Source organism: Diplotaxodon limnothrissa, linkage group LG4 (genome assembly GCF_057381915.1).
Source record: "Diplotaxodon limnothrissa isolate DT_005_m linkage group LG4, D_limnothrissa_male_GT1.1, whole genome shotgun sequence".
NCBI lineage: Eukaryota > Metazoa > Chordata > Actinopteri > Cichliformes > Cichlidae > Diplotaxodon > Diplotaxodon limnothrissa.
In genome coordinates this window covers 10,395,559-10,415,860 of record NC_140599.1, presented here as the reverse complement: position 1 = coordinate 10,415,860, position 20,302 = coordinate 10,395,559, and the positions used below count along the sequence as shown (strand labels likewise).

Below are 20,302 nucleotides of genomic sequence, written 5' to 3'. Positions count from 1 at the left end.
ATGGATTTAGCCCAACTTTGCTGTCACATTGCTTCTGCAGGTAAGATCATGATCCACAATCATTTTACTGGAGCAAATTATTTTTTAGTAAAGTATGCTAACTTTGACATGTATATAGGGATTTGATTCTGACTTTTAGAGCTCTTCATGGACACGCACCAGCTTACGCCACTGAACTTCTACAGCACTATGTCCCTAGCAGGTCCTCGAGGTCATGTGATCAGGGCCTACTTGTCATACAGCATACAAGGCTGGGAACTAAGGGACACAGATCTTTTGCCACTGTGGCTCCCAGACTGTGGAACTCTCTCCCACTGAGGTTAAGATCTGTGGGCTCAGTAGTCTCTTTCAAGAAACAACTAAAAACACATCTTTTTAGAATTACATTTCGTTAACTTTTTGTCTTTTTTTGTTTTATATCTTGTTATCTCTTTTTGAAGCACTTTGTGATCTTTTGTCTAGAAAGATGTATATAAAAAATATGTTACTTATGTTATCCCCATGAAACAATGGCAGTCTTAAATGGCATAAGCTGTAAGGAACTTGACAGATGTATTAATATTATTAGGAGAAAATCTTGGATCATTTTCTGATGGATGCATGCATCAGAAGATGCATCTTTATTTTCCAGGAAACAGGCAGGAACAGGTAACATATAGATAAATGCTTATATTGTTTTTTGGGACACAAAAGAAATGCCTTTTCAATAATAATAATAATAATAATAATAATAATAATAATAATAATAATAATAATAATAATAATATCAATTAAACCCTTGTTCAAGTATGCTGAGTGTCAGCTGAGGTTAAGCACACCTCATATACTGATAGTGTGATCTAAACTTGCACCGGGAAACAAACCTTAACAAACCTGTAAAACCACACAACTCTTCTCTCAGGTCTTCACTTCAACTCCATCTTTCTAAATATGACGATGAAGCTAATGCTGCTGCTCCTTAGCTGTCACATTGCTTCTGCAGGTAAGATCATGAACCAAAATCCTTTTACTGGAGCAAATTATTTTTTAGTAAAGTATGCTAACTTTGACATGTATATAGGGATTTAGCACAACTTTAAAAAAAACAAACAAAAAAACTCACTTGCACTCCGACATCAGAGCTAGTCAAACAGTTGTATAAATGATATTTATTCTGCACTCCTTGAAGGTAAAAATCACAATATCTACTGATGTAGCAAACATCCCAGCTACAATACATACATGCTGGGACTCACTCTGAACTTGTTACATTCGAGTTTGCGTGTCAGGTTCTTTGTGTTACAGTCAAAGAATTTGGCACATTGTATTGGACATAGGCAGGTATTGGCAAGCAGGCAAGTGAAGCACTTCATGCTTCAGTGGGTGAAAGCAGGAACAGATGCAACAATAGATAAGCGTTTAAACTAAGTACTGCCAGCCCTGAAGATTTTTTCAAATGTTAGAACAACAATAGTTAACATTAAAGATAAAGAAAAGATACCTTATTTTTATTGCGTCTTTTCTGCCATGGCGTCTTTTCTTAGTGCAACTAAGAAATGCATTCAAACATTCAAGCTCTAACAGAAATATAATCTGACCTCGAGCAGTGGTTTTACTTTTGCTTTATTTTATTGGGAGAGCCAAAACATTTTAGCTCTGATTTTCTGAAATAATTAGGATTAAAAAATTGGATAACACAAATGCATGTTTTATCAGCCAGTGATTAACAATTGAATTTGATTTGCACTACAACTCTTCTGCACTGTCCATTAGTGATGTAGTAGAAAAGGGTTGGTATGTAGTATAAAAAACATATATTTTAAACATGGTTTATTTACACTGCTAGACTCCTACACTCCCACAAGATTTAGGCAGAATGCTTTTAATACAGGTGAAATTGTTTCCTGATACATATTTCTGTTAAACAGATGATTCTTCATCATTTGCAGTTTAGCAAATCCAAAGACTCTGTCTCAAAAGTGTTTAGCAGAAGCTTTAGTGAAAATGTTAAAGAATATAGCAACATAGTTTTTTAAATGATGTAAAGTGCACTGTAAAAGCTAAGTAGTTCTCAGAACTAAAAAGAAATATGCAAACCTGTTGCTTCTAAAAAACTAAGTAAAGCTTACTTAAGTAGTAAAGGTTGTGTTCGTTAATAGTCTGAATAGCCCAGAGGAAGAAGCTGTTTGTGAGTCTGGGGGTGTGGGACAGGTGGTGGGCAGGGTGCAAGGGGGTCACCTGTGATGGTCCTGGTTTTAATGAGACAGGAGAATCGGGCGATGGTCACCAGGGGTGGCTCTTTAAGTTAGGAAAAAGGAAGCAAAGATGAACCTGGAATTTCCCCTAAACAGCCCTGGCATCTGGTTATCATGTCCATCAGCATTAAAGGGAAAAGCAAGAAAAAATACAAAGTAACTCTTGGCTATGATAATTCCTAATCTCTGCAGCTGCCACAGAACACCAAAGTACAAATATGCACACAAATATGTAATTCATGCTAACAGGAGGATGAAAAAATATTATCATGCTGTTACATTATTAATTTTTATAAAATTGATATTAAAAGAATAGAAATAAAGAAAAAGAAATAAAGAAAAAGAAATATGCAAACTCATTGCCTCTAAAAAAACTCATTATGAGTATATAAATTTGGAACTATTGGAACTAAGGAACTATTTTTAGTAGAACTTTATTTTTAATAGAATATTTATTCTACGTTTGTCATGTTCCTGGGTATGTTGACCCAGCGTTTTAGGTTTAGTTTACAGTATTTGGATGCTGTTTATGTTTAAGTTCATTAGATTAGCGAAGTTCATTTGGTTATTAGACTCCTTGTGTTTTCTTCCCCTGTATTTAAGTTTCCCCTCACCCTTTGTGTTTTATGCTGCGTGTCTTATGTTATCAAGTTTGTTTTGTCATGTCTGCGTCTCATGTTTCCTGTTTTATTTTGAAGGAGTCGTGTGTTCTTTGCTCATTGTATTTAGTTTCACTTCCCCTGTCCTGTCATTACCCTCATGTCAGTCAGCTGTTCCCCCATGTGTTCCCACGTCCCCTAATCACCTCCTGTGTAGTCCTCTGTTTTCAGTGTGTCATTGTCAGATCGTCTGCTTGGTTTCTAGGCCAAGAGTTCATGTCAAGTTTTCTTATGTCAGGTCCATGTTCCTGTTGTCGCTTTTTATTTAATTTAGCTCACCCAGTTTAGTTTATTGTTAGCACTGCCTTTTGCCTTTTGTGTGCAGTTCATTTGCCAGCCTCAATAAACGGCTCGTGTTTAGTTATTCAAGTCACGTTTTGTTTCATCTGCATTTGGGTCCACCTTTGACTCTACACACAGTCAGCCCCACTGATTGTGACAAAGTTGAATTATTTATTTATTTATTTATTTATTTATTTATGCGTGTGTTTCTGTCTGTCAGGATTTTTTTTTCTGAAATTATTAATTACACTGCCACCATGTGGATCAGATAAAACACCCACAGTTAGGGGGAAAAAATGTGAATAGGTCCAGGATTATGAACAGCTGGTGAAATTGCATTTCATCTTTTGATCTTAAATATTTATTAGGATCTCAAAAAATTCTATCTAACAATGTTTATAACCAACGTTCTGCAGCATATAACGCATGCAGCTTACATTTAAAAAAGTTCAAGCTGAATCACAATGAATGACTCATATTTCTAATAATGTCTATATTGTTTTTCTTATTTAATGTATCACGTTATCAATGTTTGTTTCCCACAGTGAAACACTCACTGGTGTATTTTATTACTGAATCCTCTGAAGTCCGAAACATCCCAGAGTTTATGGCAGTTGCAGAGGTTAAACGCACTGAGTTTGGTTACTGTGACAGCAGCAAAAAGATATTGGAAACAAGACAAGACTGGGTCCAAAAAACATTATATAATGACAAGGCTCAGTTGGATTCGTACAATGAACTTTGCTTTGCGATACTGCCATACGTCTTCAGAAAGTGGATTTCAAAGTGGCAGCAGCTGGCCAGCCAAAGTGAAGGTGTAGTATTTTCTCTTATACTTTATGTCACATCATGTTGTTAGTCTCTAGATTTTAAATTGTAATTTTGTGCATCTTGATTGTGACCAGAAATTTTACTAATGTGAACATGCTTCAAACTGCATGACAAAAGAATATCTTGTTGCATTCACAATCATCCAGGTAAGTAAATCTCCAAAAGTTGATTCTGTTCATCTGGACCATTTATAAGAAAAGGGAAACCTGCAGCTGAGACTGAAGAAGTCACTTGGATGAGTGATGAAACGTTTCTCCCACTGAAAATGCTACGTTCAGATGAACAGAATCAACTTTTGGAGACAAAAGAATACATGTACACATTGTTCTAAATAGTTGCCTTACATTAATTGCATTAATTATTAGTGCCTTCAAACTGCCTGTAATTATTTTTCTGGTTCTTACGGATACCCTAGATGGTTGAATTGTTTTTTTTCCTCTTGTCCTTCATCTTTTTCTTTTAATCATGAATTGCGCCTGTTTTCCAATATAATGTTGTCAGATCAGTTAAATCACAGGAAGAACACAACAAAGATAGAATAGCAGTGCCTCACAGTATTAATATTATTCATTTTAATTAATTTCTAATTCACTTTTCAGTTGTCAACACTTTACAGATGATGGAAGGCTGTGAATGGGATGAAAACACTGGAGAGGTGAATGGTGTGATACAGTATGGTTATAATGCAGAGAACCTTCTTGAATTTGATCTTAAAACAATGAAATGGATTGCACTGAAACCAGAAGCTGACATTATCGAACAGGACTGGAATGCTAATGGAAACTCAGCAGAAACAATCTTCCTCACTCAGACTTGTCCTGATTGGCTGAAGAAATATTTGAAAAATGGGAACAGCACCCTGCTGAGAAAAGGTAGAATCACATGAGTGTGTAAACTACATCCTTTATCTTTCTATTAATGATCTTTAAAAAAAAAAAACGGCAACGTGTGTTAACGTGTTGTTTTATGCAGATCAAAATGAAAATTAGTGGTGAAAACTGGGAAGTAAATGACACACAAGGAAAATAAATTATCAAAATAAATCCGCCGATTCATTTTCTGCCTCTTATTCTGGTCCAGATTATGGGGGCAGCAGTCTAAACCAGGGAGTAGCAGGTCTACTCTGACCCCATACTTACTAAACTCCTCCCCCCTTAGGTACAATTTTCCACCATTTGTAGCCACTATAACACTCTTTCAGTCACTACCTTGAGTTCATGTATACCCTTAATATACACACATACCTTCATTTACATGTATGCATGTACACACATATGTGTGCAAACAAATAAAACAAAATCTAAATAACATGAAATAGTCCCTCAGTCATCAGTGTCAAGGCTAATGGACCCAGACACAGACTTGGAAAATTTCACTTTAGTGTGTTTATTTACAGTGGTCCAAACTAAATACAAAAAGTATTATTGGAATTGAGGGGATCAAGGGAGGAAGGGTTTCCAGGCATCCAATATGTACAGATCTCACACTCACAGTTAGGCAGGTACCTGTGCACAGAAAACAGAGGGACAAAAAGTGAAACTTTTGCTCAAATTGCTTGTTCCATTTTAAATTATTACTTTTTTTATTACTATTACAGTCTTTCTTGATTAACATTTTTCATCAAACAAGTGTACTACATTTACTTCTTCTTTGATGTATACTGCTTTGCTTCTTTCACCGATTCTCACACCTTCTCTTTCCCACATTCCCTCTCTCCAGTTCTTCCTTCTATTTTTCTCCTCTGGAAGACTCCCTCCTCTCCAGTCAGCTGCCACGCTACAGGTTTCTACCCTCAAAGGGCCTTGATGTTCTGGAGGAAAGATGGAGTGGAGATCCATGAAGGTGTGGATCCTGGGGAGATCCTGCCCAACAATGATGGGACCTTCCAGATGAGTGTTGGCCTGAATGTTTCATCAGTCACACCTGAGGAGTGGAAAAGATATGAGTGTGTGTTTCAGTTTTCTAACGCTGAGGACAGCATCATTACCAACCTGAATAAAACCGTCAACTGGCGAAAAAACAAAATTAGACATGATCAAAGTAAGACAAACAGATTTGAGTTATTTTGTTTGCTGTTATTGTGGATCATGTTTAATGTTACGCTTAAATGTTTTATCGGATCCCAAGAAGAGTTGCTGTTACTATGGGAATTACTGATGGAGATCCTAAAAAAAAAAAAAATTTCCAGCACTTCAACAAAACTGAAATTAATATTCTCAAGAAAACCATCAAGCTGAAATTAGTTTAGTACTTCTATGTTTCAAATTCAGCATCTGCAGTCTATGAAAGCCTTGGTTGTTTATTTGTGGCCCATTTAGGAGCATTTTGTTTGGTGAAAAACAGCTCATGTAAATGGGTTAAAAATTCAGTGACATGAATTATGGTGTGTCTGTTAAGCACTGTATATTGCTGCATTTGTGGTTACATCAGTCGAGTTGACATAGATATCATATCATATTTAAATCCAATATGTGACATATGTTATCAAAAAAGTATTCACACTAAAGAATGCATGGGATCATCATCATCATCCTGAGTGGGATTTTAAATATAGAGATTATGGGAGAAAGCTGGCTGATATAACAGAGAGAATGTAGGTACTTTGTGTAAAGTGAACAGGTGGGAGGGAAGCAGTGCCAGGTTTATTCAAACTGTTCTATCATGGTGCATTTGGGAAGAGAAACTGAGTAATCTAGAAAGAAGAGCATGTGAAGAGTGTTCTGGAGCTGAACAGTATCAGACAGGATCATGAGTTTGAAGCTGGAACTCAAAGAGGTAATGCTCAATGTTGTCAGTGTGTACGGCCCACAGATTTGGATATTAGTTAGAAGAAAAAAAAGGAATTCTAGAGAAAGTTGGTTCAAGACGGTGCAGACAGTGAAGCTGTGATGCAAGGAGCAGATGTAGTAAAACACTTGGGGTCAATGATTTCAAAGCAAAGGCCAGTGCAGCAGTGAGACCTGCTACAATGTTTGGTTTGGAGACGATAGCAGAGGAGGATGTTAGGTACAGGCTGAGAAGGAGGCAGATGATCCGCTGTGGTGACCTCGAAAGGGAACAATTTAAATTAGATTTCTTTCATCAGGTTGAGTGTGTGGCTTCATGATCAAACAAATTGTCAAAAAAAATATTTTCAATAATTGGATGCAGTTTTATTCCATCTTATTTATCAGTACATTTTATCTTGTTTGTTGTCACTGAGCAGAAATCCTCATCATTGCTGCAGCGGTTGTTCTTGTTGTCATCATTGTTGCTGTCACTGTAATTGCCATTCACAAAATGAAAGAAGGTAAGAGATTTAAAGTTTATTTACCAGTCAGTAGAGACATAAATGCTTAATTTCATTATCTCTGCAATATAATAGTCTACATGTTAAACATTGTTACTTCTGATTTTTGTAAGAGAAGGTTTGATTGTTAGGCATTTAAAACTGTCCAAAATGAATTTTATTGATTTATTTAATTTATTTTAGGCAGATGCCCTTCCTCTTGTAAGTACACTATCCCCCTCTAATCTGGTATTCTCACCCTGGATTTAAATTATTTGATTAATATTGTGCTAATTTTATTTATTGTTAACTTTATTGTTATTATTATTTGGACTTTTGGATGTAACAGCTCCTCACAACACGATAGAACTCTCCGAAAGACCACACAGACAGACAGAGGAGTCTACACAGTGTTGACACCTGCAGTTAACACTGAACAAACAAGAACTGAGAAGATTGTCTATTTCAGTTTTGTTTTATGTAAACATGACTTTTTACACAAAATCTTTTTTTCCTTTGTTATTGTTTTAAATTCAAGTTAACTTGTAATAACTCAGGTAAAATGCATTTTAATATTTTATCATATCATATTTCCTATAGCACTGCTATAGCTATTAATGATATAATGTATATATAATTTGTATGGTGTATTTATCCTGATGATCAGGTGGTGGGGGATAATGCTGGACAGACGTGTTCCTTGGTGGGGGTGTCGTTGATTGAGAAAAAACGAGTAGACACACGTTTGTTCACACCGTTTTTTAAGAATCTTTTTTTATTTTGTAGGTTATTTTGAATGTGTTAAAATAACATTCGGTAAAATAATGTAAAGAAGAATGAGATTCCTCAGCCGTGATGCAGTCAGAAATTAAGCAAAAGGCCTGAAATCCAGCCTTTGGGGGTATATGTAGAGTTATATGTAAGTGTTTTTGCTGATAGTTATTTCTGCTCTAATCACATCAGAAACGTAATCAAAATATAATCAAGAATTAATAAAGTCGAACAAGAAAATTATCACTACAATGAAATAATTCTAATAACCTTTCAACCCAGACTTTCTCTGTGTGTGTACTGCACAATGTCACATCTGCACTCTTTCTGTGCAGATGTCACCTTAAACGCTGTATGTGAGTGTAAAGAATAGAATGATGGAGGAAAACAATGTATTTTTGTTTAAAATAAGAAATCCTGTTGAAATAATGCTAAATCGAGTGAATTATGCTAAGTATGTGTCAATTGTAAGGAAATAGCTTTTACTAAAGGGGTGAGGGGGAAAGAGAACAACGAGGTCAGCTCAAATCGGATTTTTTCATGTGTTAAGTATTATAGCAAATAAGAGCTTAAGAATTTAGATGTCTACACAGTGTTTTGTTAGAAATGGTGACAGTGTAGAAGTTTCAAAGTAAAGGGACACTAAGTACTATGATAAGGTGGGTCATCGGTACCATGTGAGACATAAACATCGTCAGGTATCTCAGCCACGGTTGCTCTCATGGTCACTAAAACAACAAGTTATTGGGTGAAGGATGAAAGAATAGAGAAAAACATCTAGTACACGTGTAACAGAGTAGCAGCTGTACCTCTAAGCTTGAGTACTCACTTCTGGGAAGTTAGCTGTATCTGTGGTTTTCTGAACAGAAGAGATCCATGATACTTTTTAATTATTCAATGCTTTAATAAATAATAATCTTTAAAAAAGTGTCTCGACTGGTGATTCCTCAAAGTTGGTAAAGAAAAATTACCAGGTTGGTACGAGGGAAACTTCTTTTGCAGTTCATCTGAAAAGATGCACTTACGCTTTGGGATCTTTTAAACATCATTAGGCACGTTGCTGTCTGTCCCGTCTGTGAGCGCAGAACAACTCGCAAAGCAGCAGTTCAGGGATGATGTCACACACATGGGTCCTCTGTCGGAATATAGGAAATCACTGACATTTTTATCAATCTTGAAAATCCCCCTGGACGCCCTGGACAGAACGTGAAAAATGAAAAGAAGACAGTTGGTCACCCTAGGTAATGGCATATTAAAGATATTTTTAAACAGGCGGGAACAGAGCAATGTGACAAAGATGTGTTAAAGATGCTTGTGAAGACCTCTCTACTTCCATGGTGCAGTCTTGCTGTACTCATCCCAGTACACCATCAGGATGAGGTGCTTTCCATAAGCTGACCCTACAGAGTGTTTATTGTACTTTAGCAGTCTGCAGGACAAGTACCAGATTGTTGCTGGGTGCCCAGTCTCTAAATCCCCCACCTCATGGTGGCCAAAGAAATGGTTGTGATTTTCAGACAATTCATGATGGTGCTTTGGTTCGTGATGTGCCACATTCCTTATAGGTGCATGGCAAGGTCGCCCACTGGTTAGCCAACATAAACGAATGTAAATCAATTAGCCGCAACCAACCAACCACATGACGTCATGTTCCGTATTAACAGAAGATGCCACTAAACATGTTGGTAAAACTTGAAGCACTTAAATCCAGCTTACAGACAGAGTTACATCTATGCCAGTTTTTGAGACCAGGGCTCCACGATGTAAATCAGCCTTGTTATGTGCAGCAGTTCATGTCCTTGTAAGCTGCTTGGCTGTTAGACTCTGATGGTCTATCACAGCTGAATGAAATCGAAGCTATGCCAGAAATTAAGGCAGAATAGAGACTTAGACTTAGAGCTTTTTATTGTCATTGTGCAGTTTCTTGCACAGCGAAATTGGGTAGCTGAACCACAAAGGTGCTAAAGTAAGAAGAAGAGAAACCAATATACAACGAAGGCGGAAAATAAATAAATAATTAAATAAATAAATAGAATAAAATAAAAAACAGTGTATATGTATACATATGTGAGTGGAACTATATACATGGTGTATGTGTAGGAAACATTGAAACAGACTGGGACCAAAATAATTGCACATGAGCCAAAATTATTGCACAGAACATGGAAAGACTGAGATGTTGCACATAGATGATCAACAGCAGTGTCAGGGTGGATGTGTTGGGGAAGTCTTTACACACTCTTAGTTTGCATTAAGAGTTCTGACAGCCCTCGGGAAGAAGCTGTTCTTTAGTCTGTTGGTTTTGCACCTGATGGATCTGAGCCTTTTTCCAGAGGGCAGGATGTTGAAGAGGTGGTGGTTAGGATGGAGGTGGTCCTTTATAATTGCCCTGGCTCTGGAGAGACATCTTGAGCTGGCAATTAAGTCCAGGGAGGGGAGTGGACAGCCAGTCACCTTCTCTGCAGTTCTGATGACCCTCTGTAGTCTCTTCTTGTCAGCTGTTGTGCAACCAGCGTACCACACAGGGATGGCGTGCACCAGCACACTCTTGATAGTGGCACGGTAGAAGGACACTAGGAGTTCAGTCTGCAGCCTGTTCCATCTCAGAACCCTCAAGAAATGGAGGCGCTGCTGGGCTTTCTTTACTAGGGCTGATGTGTCTGTGGACCAGGATAGGTCCTCGGATATGTGGGTGCCGAGGAACTTAAAGGAGGACACCCTCTCCACATAGTACCTTTTATGGATAGGAGAGGGGGATCAGTTCTTGTTTTGCGGAAGTCCATGATCACTTCCTTTGTTTTCTTGGTGTATGCAAGTGAATGCAAGGGAGGATCAAAGGTAAGTAGTGTGATTTAAACTATGCTGAGTGGAGACTGATTGGCTTGAAGAAGATGGGCATGAAAATTATTTTACTACAGTGCTGATGTTGGCATTGAGTTTTACAGTGTGGTAAAGTGGAAAAGATGTAAAGAATAGAGAAGGAGTTAAACACCTGGGAAAGCAGGCAGACGACTTAAGCGCTTTGACTGCTCCGGGAGAAAAGAAAAGCGCTATATAAGAATCAGTCCATTTACAATTTATCATAGTGATTGTATGCACTCACATACTTACTAAAATTTGGCATAAGCTTCATTTAATTCTCTTTTTTATTGTTAAAGGCTATCCCCGGTGTTAGCAGGACATGTATGCAGCCCTGAAATGTCATGGTCAACCTACCACACTGCTGAAATAAAACAAAAGAATCCAGAGAGTAAAAGTTCTTTAAAATATCAGCCTTTCACTCCACCCGCAAATTGGTAGTTTGGTTTTGTTCCTGTAACAGTGCAGTGGGTGTAGAGCCTCTATTTTTGTGTCTGCAGATATGATGTTAGCTATGGCCTCTGCTGACATCTTACTGGTTTATTGCAGCTTTTGTGGCTTTATTTTTTTTTTCAGATGTTCATATTTTGCAAAGGATGAGTGGTTGTAAATGGAGTGATGAGACTAATTGATGGATACAATCAGTATGGTTATGATGAAGAAGACTTTATAGTGTTTGACCTGCAGATCACTGCATATCACTCCAAAACCACAGGCTGTCATCACCAAACTAAGATGGAATATGGAACATGCCCGATTTGAACATAATAAAAGCTCTTCAAGCCATTTATGCCCTAGGTTTTTAAAGAAGCATTTCCACTATGGGAGGAGCTTTCTGGAGACAGCAGGTATAATCACATAATCTGATGTAGTAAGTGGCGAAATTCATATGGCTTCCTTTTTCTAAGATAGAGTACAATTCAGAATCTAACATTTGTCGCTTTTTTCCTTTCTCTCTGTTGTTCTTCCCTCAGTGTCTCTCCTCCAGAAGACTTCCTCCTCTCCAGTCAGCTGCCATGCTGCAGGTTTCTATCCTTAAAGAGCCAAGGTGTTCTGGAGGAAAGATGGAGAGGAGCTTCATGAAAGCGTGGATAATGGAGAGATCCTCCCCAACAATGATGGGACCTTCCAGATGAGGCTCTACTTTAAAAACCTAAAAAATAAAAAACTTAATTCATTCCTATTTTCTTTTAATTGTATCGTGGTCTTAGATTCCTGACAATAAAGCTAGAGATGAATGTCAGGGAGCTGCTCATGTTACCGTAATTAAACTCTTTGCCACAAGTCTTGGTGCATGGTTCATCATCCAGGCAAGGCTGAGGAAGTCACTTTAATGAGTTACGAAAAGTTTCTCCCACTAAAAAAGCTACTTTCAGATTGACTGAATGAACCTTCTGGGTCTTTGCCACAAGGCGTCGCTGTTGTCCAGTCTGCTTAACAAGACTATTCAGCGATCATATATTGGCCAATAAGCCACAAACAAAAATAATATTCAACCTTCCTACTTCCTGTGGCAGCTCAACAAGTTCATCTGCAGGACCTGCTGGTTATTTGTTTTACACTGCCGTTATCCAGTCTGTACTTTGCACGTCTGTACAGGTCCAGGGTAAGGAAACAGATAGAAAACATCTCTGCAGACCCCTGCAGACATAAACTGCGCCAATTTTCAATTTAGGCAACACTGATGAAAACTTTGAAACAACGCAATGTTAAATCATTCAGTAGTTTGCATAGTTTCACAAGACTTTCTATGGTTTCTTATTATTACTGCAATTTTAAAAAAAAAAGGTTTTGTATGTAAGAACTGCAGATTTAAGTGTTTCCATGGTTACAAGCGTGCTAACTGGAGAAACTGGAGGAACAGGGGGAGGGACACGGGTTGGTCACTTACTGTCGGTGGACGACGACTTGTTGATTCACATTTCTGTAAAGAAAAGGAATAATAGTTATGACCTTAAAGATAGAGAAACGATGAAGTTGTGTTTGCTGCTTATCTTCTGTCGTAGTTTATTTGCAGGTAAGAAAAATATTTTATCTCTAACAGCAGTAACCTGACCTTGAGCAGCTTTTACTTTCATTGTACTTTAAAGCACTTTTGACATTTTTAATTGAAGTTTAGAAGACAGTTTCTGGAATAATAAGAACATGAAACAGGACAGAATTTTCTTATTAGTACTGAAAAAACAGCTCGGTGTATAAGACACACACACACACACACACACACACACACACACACACACACACACACACTCTTCACTTTACTGGATTTTCATCCGTTTCTACAGCCTAATCAAGCTCTTATTTTATGTTCACACTCTATATACCCTCTGTAACTCTACTAATTCTAATATAAAAAGAATGCACCCTCAGCACAGAAAAACAGAAAAGTCAGTGATGTACAAATGTAGCAAAAATAGGAAACATTAGAACTGTAAATGTTTTCTTCCTTGTCTGCAGATTGACAGTCCACAGGTTGGGTGCTCGCACTCTGATTCGTTCCCTGGAGATGAAGGAGAGAGAGCTCAGAGGACAGCAAGATGGAGGAGTGAAGGAGAAGGTGGTGCAGCTCAGTGTCCAATCAGGAGTGAGCAGTTCTTTCACCACCTTCATTGCTGTCAACAAAGACAACAGAGAGGCGATCCAAGGACCTCTGCACCGCAGACATATTCTACCACCCTGTGAGGTTTGTTTAAAGCAAACAAAGCAATACCATGAAACTGTTAACAGCAGGATGTCAGAGTCAATAGAGAGGACTCAAAAGAGCAACTTCAAATCAAACTATTTATGTAGTAGGTGTTTCTTTGCCAATGTCTTTCCCCTGCATTAGAAAGTAATAAGCCAGATGGAAGTACAACACACATCTATGCATTTCTATAAAAACTGACCTGCCCTGAACTTAAAATCTCTCTCTCTCTCTCTCTCTTTGTTTTTCCTTAAAGTGATGGCTGTCCATTCTTCCTGTAAAAGGTGTAAATATAAACCTGAATGAATGGGAGTAGAAACTGTGTGTGCGCATGAAGACATGCTTGTGTCGCTGAGATTGAACAGATTTATGTATGTTCACGTAGCCAAGTGATAATCATATATAATAATCACTGAATAGTAATAATGTTATTGAACAGGTTAAACATTTAGATATCACAAAAAGTTGCAAAAAAGCAAAAAAAAACCCCACACACAGCTGTGAAGTCAGCTGCACATGAATAACATTAGTACAATGACAACTTTAATCAGAGTGAGTTCAGAAGATCCAAAAGTGGGACACTAAAAACAAGCTAGTGAAAGCAAAAAGTGACTTTGAAAAATTTATTTCATAGAATTAAAACACTGATAGGAAAAAAAACTAAACATGAGAAGAATGGCAATCCTGCAGCGACCAATCAAAGAAGACTGTAATGGCTGCATTGTAAAGAAGTGAGTGAAGAAAGCTGATTTTTTTTTTAGTTTTTCTGAGATATGCAGAGTTTTAACGAACAATTTGAACACTATTATTCATTTACATTATTTGTTCTCAACAGAGATGGGCAGTAATGCGTTACAAGTAACGTGTTACTGTAATCCGATTACAGGCACTTGCCCTGGTGGCCATTCTTTCAGTGGGCATTTCTCAACAACAACTACAAACACTAGTGAAGTGAATGGGCATTTAATTAAATAATGAAACATTTAATTCAATAATTAATGGCATATTTAATTCATTCATTTTGTCACTCCTGGCCCTCCACACCTCACTGCCATGATTGTTTGTGTAGTTATTGGATTCTAAAACTACTAGAATAGAATAGAAAACACATAAGATGCAGTCTCTGTTTTTTCTTCACCTTATTAATTTGAACTGAACTGAAATAAATCCGTTCTTTTCTGTATGGTAATGACTAGGACCTGTCCCAGCTGTCTCTGGTGGATTCAGTATTGTCTCCAATGTTTCTGATAACTTCCAGTTTGGGAAGTTTCCCATGCAGGTGAGGAATGCAGTGACTGACAGACTACCCCTCCTTCATTTAGGACCCATGCCAAACACTGAGTAAAGACTTCCTTGCATTAAACCTGCATAGCTGTTTTCACATTTATAACAAATCACCTAAGTGACCGGCAGTGATCGTATAGTTAGTGCTCTGAGTTGTTGCCTAAACAAGCCCTCTTCAAATCGGAGTTACAGCAGAGAGAATATGGCACTGAAGCAATGATGACAGCTTTAATAACCTATTTTATCTGCAATTATTCTTGTATGAAATTCTCTTAAAGTAGCAACTGAATTTCAACCAACTCAGCTAGCTCTGCATATTTTATTTCCTCTGTTAAAATAAAATGTGGCGGAGCCCAGCTGTAATTGTACCTTGCATTAATATGGTGTATTATTGATGGTGACACAGCACTGCTTAGCATGTCGTCCTGAATCTCAGGTGTGCCAATGACCTGTGCAGTATATGAGGCACTAAAATCCTGGTGGATTTCTGGGATACGAACAGGACGGAGTCATGTGAGCTCTATCAATATTGCACCACTTACGTCTCAGACCTGTATGTATGTATTTATGCACTGAAATCGCGCTGTAATATCCAGTTAACTGTCCACATTTGTACTCTGTTTTTCCATTTATTATATTTTTTTCATTAATTTGTCTGAAAAAAGATCCACGTAGTAACCAAAGAGAGCCTAAATCAATGGTCTCTAATAGCAGCCAAATTATAAGAGCTTTCATTAGTGATGGTGAGATGAAGCCTTGTGATGAACTGAAGCTTTCCATCCAACTGGTCGACTCATGGTTCGAAGCATTGTGACGATTCATTGGCTCTACTGCGCCATCAAGTGGACGATTAAAGTCAGACAGGCTCAATGATTATAATGATGTGATGTGTAAACCTCTAAACTTAATAAATAAATAAATTGTTTTCATGGTTATTTATCCCGAATATTGTCTCAGTATGTCTGATACAAAAGAGAAAGTGGAAACTATCAGGACAGAGTTTGGTATGATTGTGTAACTGTGTAATCATGCTTATGTACATCTGGACAATGACACAAACTAGTGTGTGGTGCTTCACTTTTTAATAAACTAAAATCAGATTATAAGATCTGTGGTGTTGTTGATTTATATTATGGTACTTATCATTTGTGATATTTATTACTGTGTGCATACTTTATTAGGAGAGATGAGATTAAATGTTGTCAGACAAATATTCTCTTCCTTGCTGGTTCCATCGAAGGAGAAATGTTCAAGTAAGTATGTAGCTGGGACGTAATCCAATTCCACAACACAATGTGACGGGGAATCAGCTGTGTTTTGCTGCCCAATTTATTTAGAATCTGGTGCAAACCGGCGAGCCAGTTCCTGAATCAGTCACGTGGTACGGACTGCCCGCGAGGCCTCGAACATCACTGCATACGTAATCAAAGCAAGCCTCGATACGCGCTTTACAAAACTACCACGAGATTACCCGACACACGCTTCAAAGCTTCGACACACAGGAGACATCACTACTGCACACAGCCTTCACACGACAACAGGTGCACCACACTGCTAAGTGTGTTTTGTGTTTAGAGTTTTGCTAAATGGGAGACTGAGCTTTGAATAGTGTTTAAGATTTTGGCAACAGTGGGACTGATTTGATGAAAGAGTTTTCATAGTTGACAGTTTAGTTTTTACAATGGGGTTTAGTGTTTTAGCAATTCAGAAAAACTGTAATACACCTGTGCTTTTCCCAGCAACTGAGGCTTTTACCCTGCACAGTTTAAGGTATGATAAAGCACTGACCTTATAAATGGCACAAAATACACATTTTAGCTGGGAGCTGGTCATTCACAGGGGAAAGGCTCCATTGTACAACAACAACAACAGTAGTAATAGTAATAATAAATTATTATTAGTCAGGCAAGTATATCATATACCAAACATGCTTCCAAACTAATGACATTTTTTGCATTCTTCACATCAGGTCAAAATGTACTTTTTTTAAAAAAGTGACTGGCACTGCGGAAATGGATCTACAGCACCACTTAAGAAATTTTAAAGAACTTCTAACAACTTATTTACAGCTTGAAATACGTGTATGACATTTATTACACACAGATTCAGTGAACCCAATCCAAAGAGGAAGTCTGGAAGTCCGCCATTTTGAATGTAAAATGACATTTTGGCACAGTTTTAGTGTTTTCCAGGCATCGCTGGTTTACACATTCGCCTGCAAAGTGAGAGGTCACTGGTTAAATTCCATTTGGTTACTTCAGGAACTTTTTGGGGTTACTTCAGAAAGGGACATCTTCGTCAAAGCCATGTTTGTGGTGGAATTTTGATCATTTATCACTGGACATAAGATTTTCATCTCTAAAAATGTATTTTGTCCAGTCTGTCCCAAACTTCACACTTTTGATGACAGTCTGGCGACGACTACATGCCAATATCTGGTCACACATGGTGCCACAGTTCTCATATAACATTTTAATCAAGACTACCCCACTGTGATTGAAGTATTTCTTGCAAAACAATCATAACCAAACAAAACCTTTCCTGTTCTGTAAATGAACAGTAGGACAAAATGATTACTAGTCATTGCGGAAAGCACAATTAATGTTTTTGTTTACATCGTTGGAACGAGGAAAAATTCCCCCACCACAAAAACAGAAATACTCATGAAAGCAACCTGTAGTGCAAACACGAGGGCTGAATTTATTACTTCCTGCACTAGAAAGCTGCCGATGTTGCTGATATGGATAGATCACCAGTCTTCCTTGTCTTTATCTTATTATCTCCTGTTGAGATGTCGCAGCAGAAAATGCAGCCTGGCCTGTTGAAACATTGTTTTTTTTAGTGTTTCAACTGAAAAAATAGAATGCCTTTGATCCAAATGGAATGCATCTTGTGAAAAAAGGTGACATCTTGTGACATCACAAGATGATGACATAGATCCTTTGTTATGTCATCATCTTGCTGAGAGAAAAAACCCTTAAGTAGGAGCTTTGCTCTGTTAAACTTTAATGCTCAACGGACCTTGACCTGACAGCAAGCAAACCCTTTTTGGAGAGTTTTGAGAGAATTTTACTTAGCAATTCACCGACCAAGCCGACACATTTCACCATGTCAGCTCACCCATCCTTCAGCTCAAATGAGCTTGGATTAGTTAAAGGGAGCATTTTGGGAAAGCACTACAAGGTAGAGGCTTTCCTCGGAGAAGGGGGCTTTGGTATTGTAGCCAAATGTCGTGATACCATGACTAACCGAGCTGTGGCTATTAAAGTGAACAAGAGCCGCCCTGATATTCTGCAACAGGCGAAATTGGAAATTTTCATCCTGGAGCAGCTGCGAAGGTTGGATTCAGATGCCGCCAACATTGTTCAATGGAACGGCTTTTTTCACGACGGAGAGCGGGTTTGCCTGAAATTTGAACTCCTTGATCAATGCCTGAGGGACTACATATGGGACCGGAAAAACCACTGTCTCCCCATAAGCGAAGTCAGGCCAATTTTAGGTCAACTGACAAATGCTCTGTCCCACCTGGGTTCTGTGGGAATGGTGCACGCTGACCTCAAACCTGGAAACATCATGGTTGTAAACCGCCACGAGTCTCCCATCAAAGTCAAACTTATAGACTTTGGCCTCGCATGTCCTGCGTCTGCAGTGATGCCTGGTGACCGTGTGGGGACGGTTGGTTATTGTGCACCTGAGGTTATGCTTGGCCTTCCTTACAATGAAGCAATTGACATGTGGTCTCTGGGGCTGGTAGCTGTGGAGCTTGCTACAGGGCTGCCACTCTACCCTGGAAATGAAGACTATGATGTTTTGAAATTCATCATAGAGACTCAGGGTCAGCCACCAGATCATGTTCTAGACTCTGGCGTCTACACTGAAGACTATTTCATTGAAGACAAAGACAAGCAACAGCGCTGGACATTTAAGACTGACCAACAATTTCAGTATGAGACAGGATATGAGTCCCTGGAAACAAGATGCATAAAACTGACGCGTCTGGATGACCTTGAACAAATAATAATGTTTAGACGAGGACCAGAAGCTGGCCAACGCTTATTTGTCAGCTTAATTAAACAGATGTTGGCCTTGGATGCACACCAACGGATAACACCCTCGGAGGTTCTCCGGCATCCCTTTTTCAGCCCTAAGAGTTCCCTGTGCATTGACATGAGTGCTGAAAGATCACAAAACCCTGTGGTCTTTCAGCACCCTTCAAACTTGGAAAGCAAGAGATCACAGAAAATCAACTGCAGTTTTCAAAACTCGGTTGAATTTTCTCAGCAAGTATTCGTCCACACATCAGCCAGTCCATCATTCAGCTCAGATGAGCTTGAATTAGTTAAAGGGAGCATTTTGGGAAAGCACTACAAGGTAGAGGCTTTCCTCGGAGAAGGGGGCTTTGGTATTGTAGCCAAATGTCGCGACACAACAACCAACCAAGCTGTTGCCATTAAAGTCAACAAGAGCGACCCTGATATTCTGCAACAGGCACATGTGGAAATTTTCATCTTGGAGCAGCTGCGAAGGTTGGATCCAGATGCCGCCAACATTGTTCAATGGAACGGCTTTTTCCACGACGGACAGCGGGTTTGCCTGAAATTTGAACTCCTTGATCAATGCCTGTGGGACTACATAGGGGACCGGAATAAACAGGGTCTCCCCATAAGCGAAGTCAGGCCAATTTTAGGTCAAATCACAAATGCTCTGTCCCACCTGAGTTCTGTGGGAATGGTGCACGCTGACCTCAAACCTGGAAACATCATGGTTGTAAACCGCCATGAGTCTCCCATCAAAGTCAAACTTATAGACTTTGGCCTCGCATGTCCTGCGTCTGCAGTGATACCTGGTGACTTTGTGGGGACGGTTGGTTACTGTGCACCTGAGGTTATGCTTGGCCTTCCTTACAATGAAGCAAGTGACATGTGGTCTCTGGGGCTGGTGGCTGTGGAGCTTGCTACAGGGGTGCCACTCTACCCTTCGGAGAATGACTATGATTATCTGAAATTCATCATAGAGACTCAGGGTCAGCCACCAGATCATGTGCTAGACTCTGGCGTGTACACTGAAAACTATTTCATTGGAGACAAATACAAGCAACAGCGCTGGACATTTAAGACGGAAGAACAATATAAAGGCTCTGTTCCAGGGACAGGACATGAATCCCTGGAGACAAGATACATAATACTTACACGTCTGGATGACCTCGAACAGCTAATGATGTTTAGACGAGGACCAGAAGCTGGCCAACGCTTATTTGTCAGCCTAATTAAAGAGATGTTGGCCTTGGATGCACACCAGCGGATAACACCCTCTCAGGTTCTCCGGCATCCCTTTTTCAGCCCTGGCCTCTCTAAAAGGTTCCCATGTATCAACATTGAAAGACCATACTGAATCAGTCTCCAGCATGGCATCTTCCACCCTGGACAAAAGT

The 20,302-nt window shown here is 38.8% G+C and overlaps 1 protein-coding gene and 1 pseudogene across 1 annotated transcript; one reads left to right on the top strand and one right to left on the bottom strand.

Moving 5' to 3' along the window:
- The window catches only part of LOC146633307 (interferon-induced very large GTPase 1-like), a 100,704-nt pseudogene that overhangs the window by 73,772 nt on the left and 6,630 nt on the right, over positions 1-20,302 (bottom strand).
- LOC146633308 (major histocompatibility complex class I-related protein 1-like) lies at positions 931-7,691 on the top strand. Its single transcript, XM_085352141.1, has 7 exons — positions 931-982; positions 3,721-3,990; positions 4,606-4,878; positions 5,726-6,046; positions 7,212-7,295; positions 7,479-7,496; positions 7,624-7,691. Exons 1-7 carry the CDS (start codon positions 931-933, stop codon positions 7,689-7,691), a joined length of 1,086 nt encoding a protein of 361 aa, XP_085208267.1.

Coding starts and splice junctions, on each gene's coding strand:
- LOC146633308 (XM_085352141.1), top strand. CDS start 931: ATGACGATGAAGCTAATGCTGCTGCTCCTTAGCTGTCACATTGCTTCT. Junction 983..3,720: donor CTGTCACATTGCTTCTGCAG/GTAAGATCATGA, acceptor TGTTTCCCACAG/TGAAACACTCACTGGTGTAT. Junction 4,879..5,725: donor CAGCACCCTGCTGAGAAAAG/GTAGAATCACAT, acceptor CCCTCTCTCCAG/TTCTTCCTTCTATTTTTCTC.